The 19522-nt window shown below is 63.0% G+C and overlaps 10 protein-coding genes across 10 annotated transcripts; 5 read left to right on the top strand and 5 right to left on the bottom strand.

The window, feature by feature from the left end:
* Positions 1–52: 52 nt before the first annotated feature.
* On the top strand, positions 53–2774 carry F751_0959 (hypothetical protein; the record flags this gene model as incomplete). The annotated part of the gene is made up of 5 exons (XM_011398319.1): positions 53–112; positions 356–621; positions 1759–1968; positions 2096–2608; positions 2708–2774. 5 exons carry the CDS (start codon positions 53–55, stop codon positions 2772–2774), a joined length of 1116 nt encoding a protein of 371 aa, XP_011396621.1.
* A 127-nt stretch (positions 2775–2901) lies between these two features.
* Positions 2902–3958, bottom strand: F751_0958 (Programmed cell death protein 2-like protein; the record flags this gene model as incomplete). Its single annotated transcript, XM_011398318.1, has 2 exons — positions 2902–3175; positions 3387–3958. The coding sequence occupies 2 exons, from the start codon at positions 3956–3958 to the stop codon at positions 2902–2904; spliced, it is 846 nt and encodes a 281-aa protein (XP_011396620.1).
* Positions 3371–4378, top strand: F751_0957 (hypothetical protein; the record flags this gene model as incomplete). The annotated part of the gene is made up of 1 exon (XM_011398317.1): positions 3371–4378. One exon carries the CDS (start codon positions 3371–3373, stop codon positions 4376–4378), a length of 1008 nt encoding a protein of 335 aa, XP_011396619.1.
* Positions 4379–4708: 330 nt separating this feature from the next.
* F751_0956 (hypothetical protein) lies at positions 4709–4867 on the bottom strand (the record flags this gene model as incomplete). Its single annotated transcript, XM_011398316.1, has 1 exon — positions 4709–4867. The coding sequence occupies one exon, from the start codon at positions 4865–4867 to the stop codon at positions 4709–4711; it is 159 nt and encodes a 52-aa protein (XP_011396618.1).
* Positions 4868–5076: 209 nt separating this feature from the next.
* F751_0955 (Octanoyltransferase) lies at positions 5077–5889 on the top strand (the record flags this gene model as incomplete). The annotated part of the gene is made up of 2 exons (XM_011398315.1): positions 5077–5364; positions 5575–5889. 2 exons carry the CDS (start codon positions 5077–5079, stop codon positions 5887–5889), a joined length of 603 nt encoding a protein of 200 aa, XP_011396617.1.
* Positions 5890–8380: 2491 nt separating this feature from the next.
* F751_0954 (hypothetical protein) lies at positions 8381–9277 on the top strand (the record flags this gene model as incomplete). The annotated part of the gene is made up of 3 exons (XM_011398314.1): positions 8381–8473; positions 8622–8810; positions 8966–9277. The coding sequence occupies 3 exons, from the start codon at positions 8381–8383 to the stop codon at positions 9275–9277; spliced, it is 594 nt and encodes a 197-aa protein (XP_011396616.1).
* Positions 9278–11903: 2626 nt separating this feature from the next.
* F751_0953 (Inhibitor of growth protein 4) lies at positions 11904–14326 on the bottom strand (the record flags this gene model as incomplete). The annotated part of the gene is made up of 7 exons (XM_011398313.1): positions 11904–12146; positions 12294–12535; positions 12783–12899; positions 13146–13455; positions 13827–13891; positions 14106–14177; positions 14284–14326. The coding sequence occupies 7 exons, from the start codon at positions 14324–14326 to the stop codon at positions 11904–11906; spliced, it is 1092 nt and encodes a 363-aa protein (XP_011396615.1).
* Positions 14327–15356: 1030 nt separating this feature from the next.
* F751_0952 (60S ribosomal protein L32-1) lies at positions 15357–16284 on the top strand (the record flags this gene model as incomplete). The annotated part of the gene is made up of 4 exons (XM_011398312.1): positions 15357–15446; positions 15581–15704; positions 15859–15992; positions 16228–16284. 4 exons carry the CDS (start codon positions 15357–15359, stop codon positions 16282–16284), a joined length of 405 nt encoding a protein of 134 aa, XP_011396614.1.
* Positions 16285–16527: 243 nt separating this feature from the next.
* Positions 16528–16986, bottom strand: F751_0951 (hypothetical protein; the record flags this gene model as incomplete). Its single annotated transcript, XM_011398311.1, has 2 exons — positions 16528–16718; positions 16905–16986. The coding sequence occupies 2 exons, from the start codon at positions 16984–16986 to the stop codon at positions 16528–16530; spliced, it is 273 nt and encodes a 90-aa protein (XP_011396613.1).
* Positions 16987–17830: 844 nt separating this feature from the next.
* Positions 17831–19094, bottom strand: F751_0950 (Nuclear pore glycoprotein p62; the record flags this gene model as incomplete). Its single annotated transcript, XM_011398310.1, has 4 exons — positions 17831–17970; positions 18139–18242; positions 18511–18656; positions 18945–19094. 4 exons carry the CDS (start codon positions 19092–19094, stop codon positions 17831–17833), a joined length of 540 nt encoding a protein of 179 aa, XP_011396612.1.
* Positions 19095–19522: the final 428 nt, after the last annotated feature.

Here is a 19522-nt window from a genome sequence, read left to right as displayed (position 1 = left end):
ATTGGGAGACCTCTTGCGGCGGCATGAGAAGTACCATCCGGGCGGCGTGTAGATGCTGACGGGGCTGCAGCTGCCCAAGAGTGACGATTGGAGGATGTTTACCGTGCCCGAGGTGTGAGGCACTGCCAGATGCCGTGGAGGAGGAGGGGTTTTGTGTCACAGAAATGTCTTTCGCTTCTTCGGTTCAAGCCCGGGTGCCTTCCTCGGGAAGCTTTGGGAGGGTTGCCCTTTGCTGTTCATCACTCTGATGACCGGTTTGCAGCGGCGTTTTGCCATGGGAGAGTACTCAACCAATCCTGCCCATCGCTCACATCAAACCCACCCCTCACCCACCCCCACCCAATCCCAATCCCAGGTGCTCAAAATCCTCGACCTCGAGAGGGTCTGTGCCACCGAGGGCTCGAAGCTCACCGCGAAGAAGCGCAGGGCGGTGGAGGCCTGCCTCCAGAGCAAGCGGGAGGAGTTCGAGGTGGACGTGGACGAGGATGGGCAGCTCAGGAAGGGGAGGAAGGTGGTGAAGGCGGAGAAGACGGAGAGGAAGAAGACAGAGTGGTTTGTCCACATCGGCTGGGCCTTCTTCGCCCTCCTCTTCAACTTCCGCCGCTTCGAGGGCTGCGGTTGGTACTCTGCAGGGCATTGGCGGACGAACGGCTACAGCGTCACCGTCACCCTGCGGCGGGCGAGAGGACCCCCCCGGCCCGGCGACCCCCCGCCCCGCCCCCCTGACGCCCCGAAGACCAGCGGCAAGCGCACCCGCGGCGGGGCGCTCGTATAACTTCGGATAATGTATGCTATACGAAGGTATTACGGGGAATCCTCAAAAGCATTTACGGGCAACGCATATGGCTATCACTGCCTGATTCGAGCGGCATGGCGCACGTCATCGTTTGTCGACGTGGAGATCGCGAGACCAAGCGCGGGAACATGCGCTCCTCTCTGTGAACCATGTCCCGACAGGCGATGGTGTGTGAGAGAGTCCTTGGGCAGGATTGCGAGCGGGTGTGCGTCGCATGGATTCTATCTGCAACCATGCGTCATCCTGCTGCAGAACAGCGAGTGACGGCCCTGCTGTCGGCACTCCAGCCCAGCCCTGCCTCGGAAGCGAGGCGCCTGGCCATAGCGCACTTGATCTGCTCCATCATCCGTAAATGCTTCCATAACGAGTATGAGGTGCGTTTCATAGCAACCAGGGATGGAGCGAGGGTGGAGGTGGCGACATCCCACAGCTGCTTCTGGCGCACCCCCGTCACCAACCCGCATCACGCAAACTCCATGCCAGGTGGAGGCCTTCCTCTTCGGATCTGTCCCTCTGCGCACCTACCTCCCCGATGGTGACGTCGACGTCAGCATCTTCTGGGGCCTCCCCGGCCCGGCGCCCCCCCGCCCCGCCCCCCTGACGCCCCGAAGACCAGCGGCAAGCGCACCCGCGGCGGGGCGCCCCTGGGCGCCCCGCAGGGCAGGGGAATCGCCGACGAATACTACCGGTGAGTGGTCCGTGGCTGTACCACTGGGGTGTGTGCTGCTAGGGATGGCTCTCCTGGCTTGTCGACATTTTACTGGGATTGTCTGGGACGCTTGCAAGTGGTGCGGGGGTGTTGGCTGCTCTGTTTCTGGGAGCGACTGCGGGTGTGCTGTTTACCAGCAGCGACGTGCGTTACCGTATGCAACTACCCGCTCACCCGCCAACCACCCACACGTGCCGCGCTCCCACAACACAACTCACCCCATACCACCACCCCCCTTACACAAAATTTGCAGGCGGGACCGCCCGCCAGAGGACGCCAAGATACACATGTATGTTGGCATCGACCCCGGCCGAACCAATATGTTCACGGCTATCGATGAACATGCCAATGTTACATCCTGCTCCTCCAAGGAGTTTCACGCCATGTCGGGGTCCCAGCGGCGGCAGAAGACCATTGCGAGTTGGCACGCAAAGGCCCCGGACTATGTCAAGAAGCTGCACCAGTGAGTGGTGATTGGTTGGTGGAGTGTATGCAGGGGTATGCCTTGCAGGGGCGGGCACTGTGTCACGACACCTCGCATCGCTCCAACCGTATCACCAACCCTCTTGCTCAAAACCATCTTCCCGTAGGTGCCCGACCTATAAGACAGCGAGCACAGCGGTGCTCCTGTCGCGGGTCGTGAAGATCGTGCCAGACCTGCGGCGTGGCCTGGCCTGGCACCGGGACGGGAAGCCGTTCCGGAAGCTGTGGCACCAGGCCTACGTCGGCAGGCAGCGGGCAATCACCCGGCTGGCGGAGCAGTTCCGCGCACCCCCGGGCAGGACTACAATTGTCGGCGTGGGCAACTGGTCGGCCCAGGACAGAGGGGGCATCATGCGGGGGCCCCCGCCTGGGCCCTGGATCCGCTTCTTGCGGCGCCTGCGGCGGGTGTGCAGGGTGGTGGTGGTTGACGAGCACAGGTCATCAAAGCTGTGTTGCGCCTGTCACGCCACCCTGCACGCCCACCAGTACGTGCGGGTGCGCAACGGTGAGGAGAAGCTGGTGGACGTGTGGGACACCAAGCGGTGCACGAACAAGGCCTGCAAGGTCAACGTCGTGAACCGCGACGTGAACGGAGCGGCCAACATGCTGATGCTGACCAAGTGTTTTTTTGAAAATGCACTTCGTCCCACTGCATTTGGTGGCCCCCCTGCTTCCCCTTCCTTCCCTCCCACCCCCCCACCCCTGGTTCGCCGATCGAGGCAACCAACTGCGCCAGTCAGATCCCGCTTGCGGGAAGCAGCTGTGCAACCGGCGCAAGCCCGGTAGCGACATATCTTCGACTCGCATATGTCGCATGAATCCTTGGACCATCTGTCTGCCTGCTGCGCGCACTGATCCACCCTAATCTCCACTCTCATTCATATTCACATCCATTAAATCGTTTTGTCAATATCTATTCCAGGGCGACGGCAGTCCACTCCTCGCAGCAGCCTTGCTGGTCGCCACCGGAAGGCTGACAGGCTGCGCTGCAGGTGAAGACCGCCACTGTCATCCAGCTCCAGCTGATGGGAATGGTGGACGCCACACCCGACCAGGACGCTGCCTCGTCCAGGGCCACGAGAGCCGGCGTCATCACCTGGAACTCAAACACTCGCTCCGCCCCGCAGAGGGGACAGGACGGTGGCTGGGGCCGGGCGTCCTCTGGCCACTCCAGCTGGCCGTTGAACCTGGGATGAAGTTTGTGCAGCACCCGAACATGTGGATATGGGCAGACACAGATAGGAGGCACTGTCATTACCATCCATCCACACACACGACCCCCAAATGGCTCGACTGCAAGCCCATGCGTGCTCATCCACTGTTGTGTGAAGCCGCCATTCCCCCCCCCCCCTTGAGACAGGCCAGCCCAGCCGGTTCCCTCCATGCCCTCCCACATACCCATATCGTATGCACTGGTCGCCACAGCGCCCCAGGACCTTGGTGAAGCGCAGGTAAGCGGCGTCTGGGCCTCCCGGCCGGAGCACCGCGTCCGCCTCCCAGGCCTCACCCTCCCATGCCGCCGGTCCCTCCTCGCTGTCAGACTGGGGGCCAGGCACCGAGTTGCCATGCCCTTGCTGCCTCGCCTGCCCTGCCGCGCCGTCCTCCTCGCACACCAGGTAGAAACAAGGAAGCTGGGCACTGGGCTGAACGCCACATCCTGTGCCCGAGGTGGCAGGCTCTGTGTCAGGGTCGCCCGGTCTCGGGAGCGGAGCAGCGACCCGGTCAGCACGAGCAGCAGAAGCACCCGCTGGCGCTTCCTCGCGGGAGTCGAGGGCAGCGCTACTCTTTTCGTGGGGCGGCCCGTGTGCCATGTCAGATGGGGCTCTCGCCTTCCTCTCGGCCTCCAGAGCATCCAGGGACGCATCCAGGTCGTCAAAGTTGAAGGGGTCGTCTTCCTCATTGGCTTCTCCGTGTCCCGCTGTCGACGCTGCACCCCAATCAATGGCTGCTGGTACTGCGGCGGCGGGCATGGGAGGGCCAGTCTGTCGCACCGAGATTGTCCCAGATCCACCAGCTTCATGCTGCTCCGGGATGCTCTGACACCGAAGTGCCCTCCAGGTTCCATGTGGACCTCCAGAATTCTTTTCAAGGCAACAGAAGAGCAGGAGTTGTCGCTCCGTCACAGCTCTGCCAGCTTGAGCCACGGTCAGAGGGGCGTACACCTGTGTGGGGATAGTCTGAAGCGCTTACATCTACAAACTAGCTATGTACCCTTTAAAGGCTCAGAGCTGTTGCAATATCGTGCGTGTCTGTGTCCAGCGCCAAGCAGCACCTGGCAAAACAGTGTCTCAGGCGGACTGGGCGAAGAACTGGTGGTGGCGGTCACCTGGACCCCTGGCAAGGGCCTTTCCACGCCACCCATGAACGTAGAGTATGCATCGGTGGAGTAGTTGTCCTCTACCATTGCCCCTGGGCGGCCTAGCAATGCTGCCTCAAGGGGGGGTGCCATTGTAAACCACAGCAGCTCGGACTTCAGAAGCGCGTGGCTGACGTCGCGTCGTATGGCAGCATGGATGCCGCGCAAATGTAACGCAGTAATGTATGCATGCGAAGGTGTTGCTGATGTTACTGGCGAGAGTTGCTGAGCTTTCGGAGCTCGTCCTGGCGCGCGGACTCGCGCGCCCGGAAACCTGTTCCTCCTCCACAGGCTCACTCTGAGCTTTACACCTTTCCATCCATCCCTCTAGACAATACTCGACACTTGCATATTCCGTCAGTTGTTAGGGGTGATGATCATTGGCACGCTCCCAGGAATCTGACATCCGAGATGTCGTTGTGTCGTGCATGTCGGCAGTAGGCCTCTGCAGTCTTGGAAAGCGTTGGCATGAGTGCCGCTGTAGCGCGCGGCTTGCTCCAAGTTCGCCTCCTTCTGAGCACATTTACTCCTTATTCTCGTGGCCTGGAGCTTCAGGATGCCCTCGCCGAGGCCGTAGCACGTCGAGCCACACCTGACCAGCTGCTCCTTGTGCAGGTGCATGATCAGTGTGGTGATGGGGAGAGCATGCTGGCGAAGATCTTAAGACAAGGATTCACCTGTTGGAGCCCCACGTAAATCGTTCATTGTCAAGCGTATCTCAGAATCTCCGTCATGCTTACATCCTGCCCCACCACCAACGCCCAGCATGCACCAGTGTACACCATTGGCAAGAGGGGAAGCAGCAGGGACTTCCGCTCGACACCGGATCAGATTCGGGACCTGGGCGCCATCATCCACAGCTCGCCACGCGGCGGCGAGGTCACGTTCCATGGCCCTGGGCAGCTGGTCGCCTACCCGATCGTGCACCTGAGAGATCGGCAACTCGGGGCCCGTGCGTATGTGGAAAGTCTGGAGGATGCCCTCATAGACAGCCTGAGAGAGTACGGCATCAAAGCCAGGGTGGGTGCAAATGGCGCTGCATGTGGTAGCGTGGGAGAGGTCGTGCCTTTCAGGATGGGTCGGGCATACTGCGCGACATTTTTCCAGGTGGAGACGTGTTGGATCACCGGTGTCCACTGCTGGGTAAAGTGCATTGCATAGATCTGAATGACTGTTTCCCTCTCCAAATCTCAACAACGCAATGCCCTCTCCCATGCCACCCAATAACAGGGTCGGGTGCCCGGCGGGACCGGTGTCTGGGTGGGCGACCGGAAGATCGCTGCAGTGGGGGTCCGCATCTCTAGAGGCGTCGCCTCGCATGGCATCGCCCTGAACGTCTGCACAGACCTCTCCTGGTTCCGGCACATTGTGCCATGTGGCTTTCGAGACAAGGGCGTCACCAGCATTGCCGCCGAGCTGGGTCAGGCGAATGTAGGCGTGGAGGAGGCTGCTGCAGTGTTCACTGAGGCTTTGGGGAGGAGGCTGCTGTATGGCACGCTTGAGAGCGTGGGGGAAGCCATCCCTGCTGTGGTGGGTGCCATCTGAAGGGTACTGACGTTTCTGTTTGATGTGATGCATAGATATAGGTCACAGTGTTCAAGCCATCCAGACATCGGATACCAACCGATTCTCTTGCTTACTGAGCCGAGGCTGAAAAGATGGGACGATGCAGAAATGCCAGGGGCCTCCCACATGATACCCCCTCAGTGCGCATGGCTGCAATGCTGCGACCAGCACTACGGGCAGGTGCCCAGCATACTCCTCATGGACTCTGCCGGGGCAGTGCCCTCTGGCCGCCAGACTTGGCCTCGGGGGAGAGGCCCATGTCCCAGAAGTCCGGGGGGGTGGCTGGCGGGACAAACTGGTAACGGTGCCGCGAGGAGAGGTCCCGCAAGCCTGTCCTGCTCAGTGGCTGGGGCCCGCCCCCGGGCACATGGCCACAGCTCGGCTGCCCCCCCGGAGCGACGCTCCCCCAGGTCTCCAGCGCCTGGTAAAAACGGCGGCAGTCCTCGCACTCCACCGCCTGCAGCATGCAAAGGACTCTTCGAGCATTGAGCGGGCAGGGGCACCTAGAATAGATCGCAGCAATCCGCATGGGAAGGCCCCCTCCTCTCCATCTTCAGACAGGCACCGGCAGCTCCCCATGACCCACCTGGAGCTCCTCCCATGCCCGTTTGCCTCGGACCACTTCCTGATACTTGAAGCCAGGCCGCGCTCTTGCGGCGTCCGCACCCGGGGAGGCAGCCGGAGCCTCGGCGTCCCTGGCGGGCTCGCCCTCTGAGCCCCGGCATGCCGCGAGTGCTACCGGCGCCACGGCAATCCCTTCGCACCTCGGTGGGTCGTGGGACGCGGTGCCTGGTGCCGCGCCAGGCACTCCGTCAGGCTGCACCACGTTCCCAGCCAGCCGCTCCTGCAGCACAGGCCTCCGCGCAGGGGTGGCCCCATGCCGCCCCCGGGCGAGCATTGACCCCGGCTGGGGCCGTGGGGGACTCGCAGCCAGGAGGGCTCTGGGCGCAGCTCGCTCCCCAGGCATGCCTCGGTCCGGGGGCGTGCTCATCACCGCCGCGCACCCAGGCGCAGTCACCTCCTGGGTCGAGGGGCATGTGGTCGGAGGGTCTGCCTCCCGCCCCCTCCAGGCGGCCCGCTCCCCGCCACGCAGCGGGTCGCGCCGAGCTTGTGCCTCAGTGGCGGGCAGCAGGCTGAAGGGGGGTGGGGGAGAGGCAGGCTCCCCTGCAGCGACCGGCTGGGACAGCTCTGGTACAGGCGTTGCTCTGCCGCCAGGGGGCTCGAGTGGTGCGCCGGTGCCACATGAGGGAGCGGTCGGGCCATCGTCCCGGAGTCGGCAGTAGGCACTTCGCAGCAGCCTGTATTGGTCCCCTGCCTGAGCTGCCTGGGACTTGTACCGTCTGCACTTCTGCTTGTGGGTGCGGTGAGGGGTTGCATGAGGAGTGTGGACTGGGAGGAGCGCACTCAAACCACCTGTTCAAAACTTATCGATGTCCGACACACAGGAACCATCTCGCATTGGGTAGCAGGCACACCTCTTTCAGAGCTGTGATGCTCACAGCCAGACGTGCCGCCTCCGCTTCCATGCTTCGACAGCATGCCAGCAGAGCTGCAGAGAGGCCGCCAGAACTGTGAAGGGAGGGTGTCACCGCAGGACCAGAAACGTCTACTGCCCTCAGTTCCTGTACTCTGCCTCGTTCGATGAGTCCTTTCAAGTACTCGGCATCCTCTCCAGAGAGATGCGTGGCGACCTGATGATCCCAGGCATTGCTCCCGTCGTGTCCCGTCTCGTGATGCAAGACCACCGGCTCGGAGTTTCCAGGTGGAGTGGATCTGCGAAAGATGAGTCTGGACATTCTCGGTCTCCGACCAGTAGCTCTGCACAGCCTCCTGGCAACTCCATTCAGCTCTCCACCTGACCTTGCGTCCGCATGACTGGCATGCAGTGCCGCGATGTAGTCGCCAAGGTCCCGGAGAAGTTGAGGCGCGTCGGCCCAAACTCTCTCGCCCTGGTCCCTCATTCAGGGGTCCCTGCACTCGAGAGTCATCCTGAATGCTTAAAGCTCAGCGATGGAAATCCATCCTTGGCCGACAGAATTTCACCTTTCCTGGCTGTCGAGCAGGCATCTGATCGACGAGACTTTGATTCCTCACCTTTCCCCCATGCTGCATGCATGCTGCGTCTCGCAGAATTTGGAACCGTCACCTGGATCCGCCCCCACTCCCGGCCCGGAACCGCCATTCATCGTTACTCCTGTGCGATGAATGCCAGCAAGTCGCTGAAGCTTCGTAACACCAGCAAAAACCACAAATCAGCCTGGGAGAAGTGGAGTGGAGGCGCGCATGACGGGCAATGCTTGGTCAAGCGAATGCCCTGTCTCCGACGTACCTTCAATGCCAAGCCCACATGCGAAGTTCACCCCTTCCACATCTGTATTGATTTCTGGAACTCAGATGTATCTCTCGTGATCTGACGGGCCCTGTGGTGTCCATGGGGACGTGTTTTGTACGCCGAGTGGTCCCTCGTGGCATGGGTGATCATGGCCCGCCACACTTCGCCTTTGAGGCCCCCGCACCATGCATGAACTGGTCCTCCCTCTTCAGCGTCAGCCCTGATGCCATTGTAAGGGTTTACGTTATATAATGGATCTGCGTGCAGCCAGCTGTGCTGCACACCATAGGAGTATGTGCTGCATGTTGTCATATCCTCAAGGGATCTCCTTCACAACACCACCGCCACGTCCTCCCCTCCCCCGTCTTCCTTCCCCAAGTTCCATGCGTCCGACATCACCAGCTTGAATTCGGTGCTCCCCAGCCTCTTGACTGGCGGGTTGGAGGGCGAGGATGACCGAGACCTCGGGCCTGACACCTTCCGCCACACCTTCAGCCTGTGCCAGCTGGCGCTGCAGTACCTCGCCCACGTCCAAGAGGACCTGCTCCGCCAGAACCGGGACCTGAAGGTCTGCTGCTGCCTGGTGTCTGTGGCATGTGCTTAGTGCAGCACGAGCGGGTCGACGCAGTGATGTGATTCCTGTGCTGGGTTACACTGCCTGGTCCCACACCCACAGCGACGCTGTTCACTGACAAGAAGTCTACCCCTCTCCTCACACCACAGGCCCGGCTACGTGAGGCATGGCCTGGATGCACGCTGGATCGCAGTGCCAGGGAGGGCGGGCACCTCACCACCCACTGGGACGCTCTGGATCCTGAGGGCTGGAACCTCGGTGCAGTGCGCGGGGACGAGCAGGGGCTCTGCGTCGCGCTGGAGAGGCTTGCGAGGGGCCAGGAGGGCCTGCTCAGAGCCCTGCACTCGCTGGACCCTTCTCAGGTGGAGCCGAGTGCCAGCGGGCTGGACGCGGAGCTCCGCGCGATGGCCGAGTCAGTTGGCTACCCTGGAGAGGGGGGCGCTGCAGTGTCGTATGGGTGACCGCAGAGACACCCCTGGGATGCGGTCCTGGAATGCCATGCCGATTGCATAGCATGGCCCTGTCGCGTGCTGCGACTGCCTCCTCCCCAGAGCCCCCGCTGATGCTGAGAGGTAGCCGAAACGCACACCCCGTGGCCCCTCCGTCACAGGGAGGCGAGCGCGGCAGTGACCGCTGCCGCCTGCGCTGCCTCGCGGGCGCTGGCGGCCCTGCCCGACCCGCACTCGGGCTTGGAGCACGCCATGCACGCCGAGGTGCAGCGGCTGCGGCACCAGGTCTGCGCCCTCACGGCCGACCTGGCGGCCCCCTGCGCGGCCTGCGCGGCGCGACGGGCCGAGGCCGAGGACCTGAGACTGCGCCTGGCCGAGGCTGAGGCGGCCGAGGGCCGACGCCGCGCTGAGCTCGAGAGGCTGGACGCCGAGGCGGCGGAGGCGGCGCGCCGCGCCGCGCGCGCCGCGCGCACCGAGCGCGCGCTGCGGGAGCGGGTGGGGCTGCTGATGGAGCATTTGGAGGCCGCGCGGCACGAGCGCGCCCGGAACCGGCGCGCCTGGCTGGAGGCGGCGGCGCACGCCGCCGCGCGCCGGGAGGAAAGCGGGGCGGGCTGGCGGCTGGCCCAGCGGCATGCCGCCGCGCAGGCTGCCCTGCTCCATGGGGATGTGGTGGGCGAGGCAATTTCTGGGATTGAGCGCGACAGCCGGGAGCTGCAGCGAGGTGCGGGCAGGGAGTGCTCGGCAACAGGCGGACGACCAGGCTCCACGCGGCGGACGACGGTTGTAGAGACCATGACCAGGTCGATGTCTCCTGGGCCGGTGCAAGCCCTGGGGCTCCAGGCGCTGAGCAGGAAAGCTAGGCATCCATGGGCCGCGCCGCCTCCCCATTCAGAGGCTCCCTCCCCAGGCCTGAGCGGTGAGTATCCTGTCATTAGGTCGCCTGGGATGCCTGCTGAAAGCATTCTCATGCATGGAATGGTCGTCCTGGACCACCTCAAGCTTGCTCATTCCTATACTGCATGACCCTCATGCGCTGCACCGCCCAGGAATTTCCAACCGCATGCCGGCCCTGCGAGAAGCTACACCCCAGCCCAGAGTCGATGAGCTGGTGTGTTGCTTGGTGGGCCGTGGCAGGTCCTAGTTTGGAGGCAACCCGACCTTTCTTGCAGTGATGCATGCATCCATCACTGTTCACATGCCCCAGGGCCTCCAAAACCCTGCGACTACTTGGTTTCTTACCACCAGCTGACGCATACAACCCTCCCCTCACACTGGTTAGAGCCAGATGGACGCAGACTTCTACAGGCCCCTCCTGCATGGGCTTGCCGGCCTGGTTGGTGAGGGAGAGCCCTCGCCCTACGTCTCCTATGGGCGAGGGCAGCCATGGCCCTGGATCCAGACCGAGGTCAAGAGGCAAGTGCTGGAGGCAGAGCAGATACATGTCATTGGGATTTTGGCATGAGCCAAGGACTGCCTGGCTGGACGTGCTCATTTGCGTATTCAGCCGCCCTGCTCCTCTCCGCTAGTTTCCCAATCCTTCCAATCGAGGCAGCACCCCTGCAGGAGGGTGTGGGTGGAGGAGGTTCCCCCCTCGCCATGCATGTTTCCCACAACAATGCGCACACCTGTGAGGAGGAGACCGGCGGCGGCATCACCCAGGCCATCGTCACACAATGCACTGGCCGAGCGCCATGGCGTACCCACCAGGAGCCCCCCTACCATGCTACATATGCCTCCAAACGAGGGGGTGGCCGAGGTCAGAGGAGTGGCAGGGCCTGCAGAGGGACCAGAGTCGAGCCCCATGAGCGGTGATCCCTTCGAGGCTGCTCGTGAGGTGGGGCCTGTCGGTGCCACCGCAAGGCCCAAGAAGGCTGTGCCGGAGGCGACTCCGTCAGCGCCAGAGAGCATCAAGGGCGGAGCCGACCTGATACCCGCTGTGCACAAAACAGGAACCAAGATTTGCCGAGGGAGGGCCGAACACGGCGGCAGCCCAAGTGATGCGCATGCACCCCCGGTGTCCTGGACGGAGGGCCAGCCTGGACCCTCCCAGGATCCCAGGCGACCGCCGCCGCCGCCAGCCGCCTCGGCGGCCCTGCCCAGAGGGCGGCGCGCTGCCTTCCACGTCCCCATGACCCCAGGATCCTCGTCTGACGATGAGGGGAGCGGAGAGGCAGGCCCAAGCAGAGCTCATGGATCCCACGCATCACACAGCGCTGGCGGCAGGGAGGGATCCAGCGAGGCCGATTCGCTGGAAGCCTGATGCCGGTCGACGGCAACATGGTGCTGAAAGGCTGCTGGATCCCTACCTTAATGTCACAGCCCTTCCTCCGCCGACCTGGTCATCACAGCCCATTGAGTGTCTGAGCTGTGCTGTTGCAGTGGAAGTATTGCACACAGTTGCGGCAAGCAGGGTAGCCGTGTTCCAAAGGGGAGGTCAGGCAGGACAGCAATACCAACAGCGGTAAGCTCATGCAGGCTTGCGCACTGGGATGAACGGACGGGCACAGGATATGGCAGGGCCCTGGAGACTCCCCTCGGGCGAGCCAAGAGCCTGCGCGCCCCCGCCAGCTCGCGTGCGGGGAAGCCTCCTGCCCCTTTCCCTGCGGCGCCACAGGGGCATACCACCCCACGTGCCCAGCTACCGCCCCGGCCCCGCCCGGATTGGGGTGATGAGGGAGAGGTGGCCCTCCTTCACAATCTCGTCCAGGTCCAGCTCCTCCACCTCCCCCGTGGTGTACAGGATGGAGGCGGTCCTGGAGCCCAGGTTCACCGCCCGGATCTCGATCAGGTACCACAGGTTGTTGTCGGGCCAGTACAGCTCCGCACGTCGCCCCACCAGGCCCGGCCCGATGTCGCTGGCCATGAGCAGGCGCCCGGGCGCCTGAGGGAAGCGCGGAGTGGGTAGGGGAGGAGGAGGTGATGAGGCAGAGCTGGGCGGCGGGCTGCCCAGGGTCGTCAGGCGGCGGGCAGGGGTAAACCCAGGTGATAAAACAGCCATTCTCCCCTCCCCCAATCCACACACACACACCTGTGGCTGCTCCGCGGCGTGCTCGAAGCCTGGGATGAGGGGCGTGGCAAAGGGCATGACCGGCACCACGCCCGGGATCGCGGGGGGGGTGCCCTCCATCCCCTCGTCCTCGTCCATGGCCGCAACAGCGGCCGCCGCGGCGTGCACTGCGGCGGAAGCCGCCCGGCGCTTGGGAATGTGGGAGCTCCCCCCCGTCTCGCCGCCGGGCAGCGGGCCCAGCATCGAGGTCAGCGGCGTCCGCCCTGTTGTTGTGTGGGGGTGGGGCGGGAGGGGCTGCTGGAGGGTGCCTACAACAAGGAGATTCAGGGTGCGGGCATGCCGGGGTAGGCATCCAACGTAGGGCGAAGAGACATGCACGCAGCGGTGCGGCCGCAGGCTTTGCACCCGACCCGGTCTGTCTGCCGAGCCCCCTGCCAGCAGTAGGTCTTCCCTCCTGTCCTCTCGCCACCCCGCTTCCTCAGCACCTCCACCCCTCCCCTCCACACGCACGTCCGGCCGAGGACTGCGGCCGCCGGCCACCCGCCATGCCAGCGCCACCGTCGTAGGCAAGCGGCGTCATGGCGTCCTCCGACGGCTGGCGGGAGAGGCCCAGCGTCGACCTCCGGCCTGTGCACAGAGAGGCCAGCGGTGGAAGGGTCCATTAGGGATTGAGAGGCGATGAGACTGGGCCCTGCTGAGCCTCGACAGATGCCAGCGTTTCCATTCCACCACGCCCTGTGAGCCTGGCGCCGGGCCTGGGCTTGTATCAGTCCAGGCTGCTCCTTGTTCCAGCGGGGCTGTCACACTCACACCCTGGCCCCAAACCCTTGGTAATTGCCCCCTGTCAACCACTGTGCCCACTTCCCCCTTCACCTGGCTTGACATCGGTGACGGCCTCCAGGGAGTCGTAGGAGGACAGGTCCCGCAGGCGGGCGGTTCGCGGCGCCGTCCCCGGGTCGTCGAACGCGCCACCATTCCCGCCAAAACCGGCGTCGGGGCCAAAGGCGTCGTTCAGGCTGGCGTTGGCCTGGAGCTCCTCGGCCAGAGCGGCGGCGTCGGCATCCAGGGACAGAAGGTGAATGTCCAGCAGGTCGTAGCCCTGCATCGCCAGCTGGACCTTCTCCTCCGCAAACTGGACCAGCAGCTTCTGGTCTGCCTCAATGCGCTCCAGCAGCTCCCGCGCCTGGGACAAAGGCGGGGTCATAGTTGGGGGCCTGATGGGAAGGCGCAGGGGTGGTGGGGGGGGGGGAGGGGCGCGGCGAGTCCGTGTGAGGGTTAGGAGCCTGAACGAGGGACACCAGGCTGGGAGGTCGGGGAGCCAGGGCACTCCGCCAGTCACAAGGATCGTTGGATTATGGAAGGGCCAGAGAGTGCGGCCAGGGAGGGAATGGAGGAGCCGGCGCCGAAGCGCATGGCACCCCAGCAGGGCCCTTGAGCACAGCATGAGGGTCCCCTGTCTTCGCAGAGATACTAACCAACCAGGCATGGCAGGCTCGCGGTACCTCAATCTGTTCCGCACACCCTTTCTGAGCCTCTCCTGGGCCCCCCCTCTACCTGCTCCTTGCTCAGCTTGCCCTGCAGGCCCACCTCCACATTATCCTGGATCTGGGCACCCAAGTCTGCGCAGGTGGTGAGAGTTGGAAGATCAGGCCCGCATGGAAACTAGTACAGTGTATTGTGATATCTTAACCAGGCCATTCTATGGCACGGAATAGCCCGACAATCCATCCCTGCGTCATCTAGGTGGCGAGGAACTCCCCCACACACAGCTCCGTCCCTCGCACAATCACACCAATAAAAGAGGCGAACAGGCTCTGATCCGACATGTCTCACCCTCTGATCGCTCATCCAGGTCCTTGATGGTGTTGAGGAGGCGCTGGAGCTCGGGAGGTACGTGTACCGTGCCTGGTCCACCATGGGGAAAAGTAACATGGGTGGGTGAACCCAGCCACTGTCGGCAGGTGCTCGCTTCACTGGCCGCTCCAACCTTATCTAACAGCGCCCCACTCACTCTCGATGAACTTCTCAAGGTATATGACCTGATCCGCTGCCATTGGCCAGGCTCTCAGCACCCTTTTAGTCGCTCAAGACCCGGCATCCCCTCCCCTTTTCCCCGGTCTGTCGATTTCGCGGAGCTGCTTCTTGAGACAGTCGGCAGCTTAATCACATCAGCTGGTCGTCTAAAATTGGTTCCTCTCTGCTCCGGCTCGGCCACCAGGACCAGCCCCGCGAGAATTCATACACCCGGCAGCTTGTGTGCTGTGCATGAGCTGGGAAGTGGGAGCCCCACCTGCTGCACAACAAGGGGCCCCTTTCCAGTGATAAAAGAAATCATCTCTGTTGCTTGAAGCTAATTCAGTGGATTTCTGGTTCTTATGGATGTTGGATGTGCCAGCACTTTCGTTGCTCCACTGCTCATGGTCTACAGTTGGCAGGTGCGACGTGGACGGCAAAGACATTCCATATCGAATATACATCTTAGCTTCTTCAGGGCCCTGGATATCCCCACCCACGGTTGTTAGTGCTTGTCCCTCGGTAGCATGGCAAATGGGCAGATATTAATTCAGATCCTTGGTGCTGACTCATGAGGTGTGTTCACGACAGAGAGAAGGTGCAAGCAGCAAAGAATCACTTACACAGCCTTACCAGCCGATGTCTAGCCATCTTGCTACAACAGCCGTGCACGCGATTATTTAAGATGAATGGCAGTAAATAGCTTTGGGCAGGGCCATGCAAGTTCCCTCAATACTGTATGACACGCTCACAGAATACCATGTATGTTGTATTAACGGTGAATATATCCGTTGATCAGTGTTTTGGGGATTTACAATGCGGAACTGATATGCCTGTTGCTTCCCACCACCAGGCAAGTAGGGGGTGGCCCCTACCGCACGAGTTTCCTCCCTTTCTACCACGGACCCTCTAGCATACCGGGCGGCTTGGGAGAACAGGGCCGTGCCTGGCCCGGAAGCTCCCTCTTTCAGTTCCTCGGAATCAAGACAGGTGAGGAGAGAAGGAATCTGTGTACCTTCCAGGCATTCCAAGCGCGCCGCTGAACCACGGTGTCCCCTCGCAGGCGGTACGATGGTGGCCCCACTCGTGAAGGTGAAGAGCGTGCACAAGCACACCGCGCGCTTCAAGCGCCACCAGAGCGACCGGAAGATCTCCGTCAAGGTAAGAGGAGCATAGGCCCACGCCGCGGAGTGCCGGCGAGCATGCCCCGGGCCCCGTGGAGGAAGGCTGTGCGCGCCCGCCTGAATGCGGGAGTGCACGCTCTATGCCCGTTCCCCCGCCTTCGAATGTCGCAGGAGAGCTGGAGGCGGCCAAAGGGTATTGACTCCCGCGTTCGCCGGAAGTTCAAGGGATGCGGTGTGACCATGCCCAACATCGGCTACGGCACCAACAAGAAGACCCGCCACGTCCTGCCAAACGGTGTGACAAAGCACAAGGCTTTGCTTGCAGCATGATTGTCGACCAAATAATATGCTGGACCCGGTCGGACTGGAGACTGTGCCCCTCCAAGAGCGAGGGTCAGATCAGCATGTGCCCCTGGTGCCTGACGCTCCAGCTTCCGCCCCCCATGCAGGTTTCCTCAAGTTCATCGTGTCCAACGTGAAGGACCTTGAGCTGCTGCTGCTGCACAACCGCAAGTACGCCGCTGAGATCGCACACAACGTGTCCACCCTCAAGCGCAAGGCGATCGTGGAGCGCGCGGCCGAGGTGGGTTTGGTTTCTGTTGGAGGTGGTCGGGGCGTCGAGTGGTGCAGAAGTGGGCGGTGTGCAAAGGTCCATTAGTTTGGGACCATAGGGCTGGCATGTGCAGTTTCAGGAGCCTCAGGGTGGGAGGCTGAAGTACTCCCTCAGAATGCCTGGGTCAATACTTTCAAGATATGCTATACCCAGCAGATTACCTGATTTTTTGTCTCTCACTGCCAACTCTTCACCCCCATTCCAGCTCAACGTGAACGTCCTGAACGCTGGCTCTCGCCTGCGCAGCCAGGAGGACGAGTGAGCTGCATGCACCCCTGCTTGACAGACGCTGGGGCTCAAGTGTGTGCTTGCCCTTTCCCCCCTGCGTCACGGCTGTCTGTCAAGCGCCCCTCACAGAATCAAACGGCAGTGCACAAGCATGTGGGGGACAGCGGAGTGGCGTGAAATTCGCGAGGGTGCCTCAGGGCACATCCGTCGCCAACCAGCCCATCCTGTGGCTTTCGTGGGAGAGCGCTGCGCTTGCAGGGGCACGATCTTTAATTCCTCACAGCTCACTGGGCGGCCCATCCTTTCGCCGCCGCTCTTGCTTCTCCACGGCGCTCACAGCTCCCAGGGCCATTCGCAGGCCCACTCCCAGAGCCCACTTGGTGGCTGGCACTGCCAATCGTACTGCTTCCCCCCCCACCACAGCCGTCACTTTGGCAGCCTTCATCACGCCGGCACCAGTGGCCGCTCCTGCCACAGCAGGAGGAGCAGGGGAGGCAGTGGAGGGAGCCCGCAGCTGGGTCCAGGAAGGTTTGCCCTTCGAGCTCTCACACAGGACTGGAGGATACAGGTGGTCAAAGCACTAGAGATGTTGCCGAGCTGTGGATTGTGTATGTGCCTCGACCAGCCCCTATCCCTCACTCCTCAAGGTCTCACCCAGTGGCCCAGTGGAGATGCTGTGCCACGCCCGAGCGTAAGCAGGGGGGTTGCGTTCCATCTCGTCCAGCCCCTCGTCCATGCGGCGCACCAGCTCCTCGAAGGGGGTCTCGTCAGCGGGGTTGGAGGGGGTCCTCCTCCTCTGGTATGTAGTCGATGAGGAGCCAGAGGTGGCGCTGGCCTCTGTCCCATTCTCTCCCCGCCCCCCATCTGACACAGACAGACTCTGTGTCAGGTTGCCATGCCTCTTTTGAAGCAAAAAGGCGGAAGAATGCTCTACAGGGACCTCCTTGGGCGCGGGCCCGGGCTCTCGTCGCCGAACGGGCTGTCTGTGCAAGGGATGTGGCGTGCTCTCCCCAGTCTCGCTCCCTGTTCCTGTAGTGCGTAAAGGGGTGTAGCAATTTGTAACGCACATGCACCAGGACATGGATCGAAAGTGCATGGCGCCCAGATCCATTTGCGCCGCACTTTGAGCGGTGGTGGGGCGCAGACGGACTCCACGCGGGTATCTAGAGGGGAGCCAGGCGAGAGGTTTCGTGTGTGGGCCAAAGGAGAGCCCGACAGCCATCTGAGCAGCTGGGCACTGGGCCATGCACGAATTGAGACGTCGATTTTGGGGATGTTCTGGAGCGCAGGCCACCATGTGGCCGTGGCGAGGCGGGCATCGGGGCTGGTTCTGTCGGATAATTTCCGCGCGCGCAGGTGTGTGGGACTTTGGATTCCCCTGAGATCGGAGGGATTGATCATCCGCCTGGGGCCTAACACCCAACCACCTCACCAGCCTGCAAGCCCGATGGCTCTTGAACTTGAAGGTTGAGAACTTACCAAGGTGGAACGCGTGCGGGAGAGTGCATCAAGCTGCCAGGCACACCCTCTGGAGCAGGAGGGGCAGCACACGCAGAATGACGGCACAGCCCTGGCCCAGGTCAGCGGCTGGCGCGCAGGCTGTTGAGACGCACGCGCGCCTCCTCGGTCCGCGCGTCTATGAGCGCCAGGGCCTGCAGGTTGTTGTTCAGGATGCGCACCACCTTGCCCAGCGGCGAGTCGGTGTCGCCCAGGCTCGCGGCTGCGGGGCAGGAATTGGTCGGGCGAGAGGGGTGAGGAGGGGAGCCGCATGGCCGCGTGGCGACAATGCATGCAGACCAGGGGCATGCTTCGACCATCGGTAACCAACAACAGGGGGCACTGCCCCCCTTCCTCCACTCCCGACGCCCCCCTATTCTTTCTTTCTTACCGGTGTTGGCGTTGATATCGGCCACGGTGCGATGCAGGAGCGCCCCCAGGTCCGCCAGCTGGGCCCCCACCCGCTCTGCCCGGGCGTAGAGCACATCCCGGTCCCTGCGCTGGGTCAGGCGAGCTGGGCGTGAGATTGTGCTGAAAACACGGCCAGGGCCCTGTGCCTCTGATCCACGAGTGGCCACATCCTAATATGGTTCAGTCTACCATCTCCCCATGATCCTTCATCTTCCTCTTGCGCCAGGTTCTCCCGGGCCTCCCTCTTCCCACTGATCTTAGCCATCCCAGTCTCCCCCCTTCCCAGAACCGAGAAAATTCCCTTCCCCAAAACTCATCCTCCTTTCTACAAATCCCCTCCCCAGCCTCGCACCGCGTCCCTTCGTCCTGGAGGCCGGCCTCCTCCTGAGCCAGCCTGGCGGCCTCGTGCTCCATCCCCGTCAGCGTCTCATGGATGCCGCGCTGATGTGTGTCCAGCATGGCCAGCTTCCGCTCCAGCGCCTCCTGGGCATGCAGGACCTGCAGGAAGAGGAACAAGGGTGGGAGGATACATTCGGCCGATAAGTGATGATATGCCATGGCAGGGGCATGGGGTGTGAGTGAATAGAGCGGCACAGGCCAATCCATGCACGTGGGCGTCTGGCCCCGGGGGAACCAAGCCGGCGAGTAAACATCTCAGACTCCCTTGACCAAGTGGGTCGGGCCTCGCGGCATCATCGCGCCTCCCTTTGCGCCTTATGCATGTCCCCCACCCAGAACCCCCATCCAGGCTCACAATTCTTTGCCCCCTCCCCCCTCTCCCCTCACCTTGCGGACCTCCTGCTCCAGAGCGAGCAGGGAGCGGCGGTTCGAGAGGATAACGGCGTCCCACTCCGCCAGCGCGGCGGCGTGCTTGGTGAAGGACGCGGAGCGCGCCTCCAGCTCGCTTGCCCAGCCGGCGATGATGTCATCCACCATCTTGCCCCGGATCTCGCTGGGCGCAGCCAGGGAGGAGACCGCAGCGGCGCCGGTGTCCGCCGCGGCGGCACCCGTCGCAGCCACAGCGCCCGCCGTGGCGGCGCTGGAGGGCGCTGTGGAGCTGGCGGGGGCGGAGGCCGTCGCGATGGGAGCGACTGCGGAGGAGGGCGCAACTGGGCATGGATCAGGGAGCGGCGGGACGGCGGAGCATGCGGCACAAAGGAGGGGCCCAGATAAATTGCAGCAACGCAGGGTGCTTCACCGACAACATGCCAACCCTGGACTTTTCCCCTCTCGCACCTCCCGCGGCGGGCGTGGCACCAAAAGAGAACCCAGCCCCGCTCGCAGCCGCAATGGTGGCGCCGGCGGCCGGGCCGGTGCCGGCAGCTGGGGTGCTGGCGGCGGCCGGCGCGGCGCCGAAAGATAGC

This window comes from Auxenochlorella protothecoides (assembly GCF_000733215.1).
Source record: "Auxenochlorella protothecoides strain 0710 unplaced genomic scaffold scaffold12, whole genome shotgun sequence".
Lineage (NCBI taxonomy): Eukaryota > Viridiplantae > Chlorophyta > Trebouxiophyceae > Chlorellales > Chlorellaceae > Auxenochlorella > Auxenochlorella protothecoides.
This window is presented reverse-complemented; position numbering and strand designations above follow the sequence as displayed.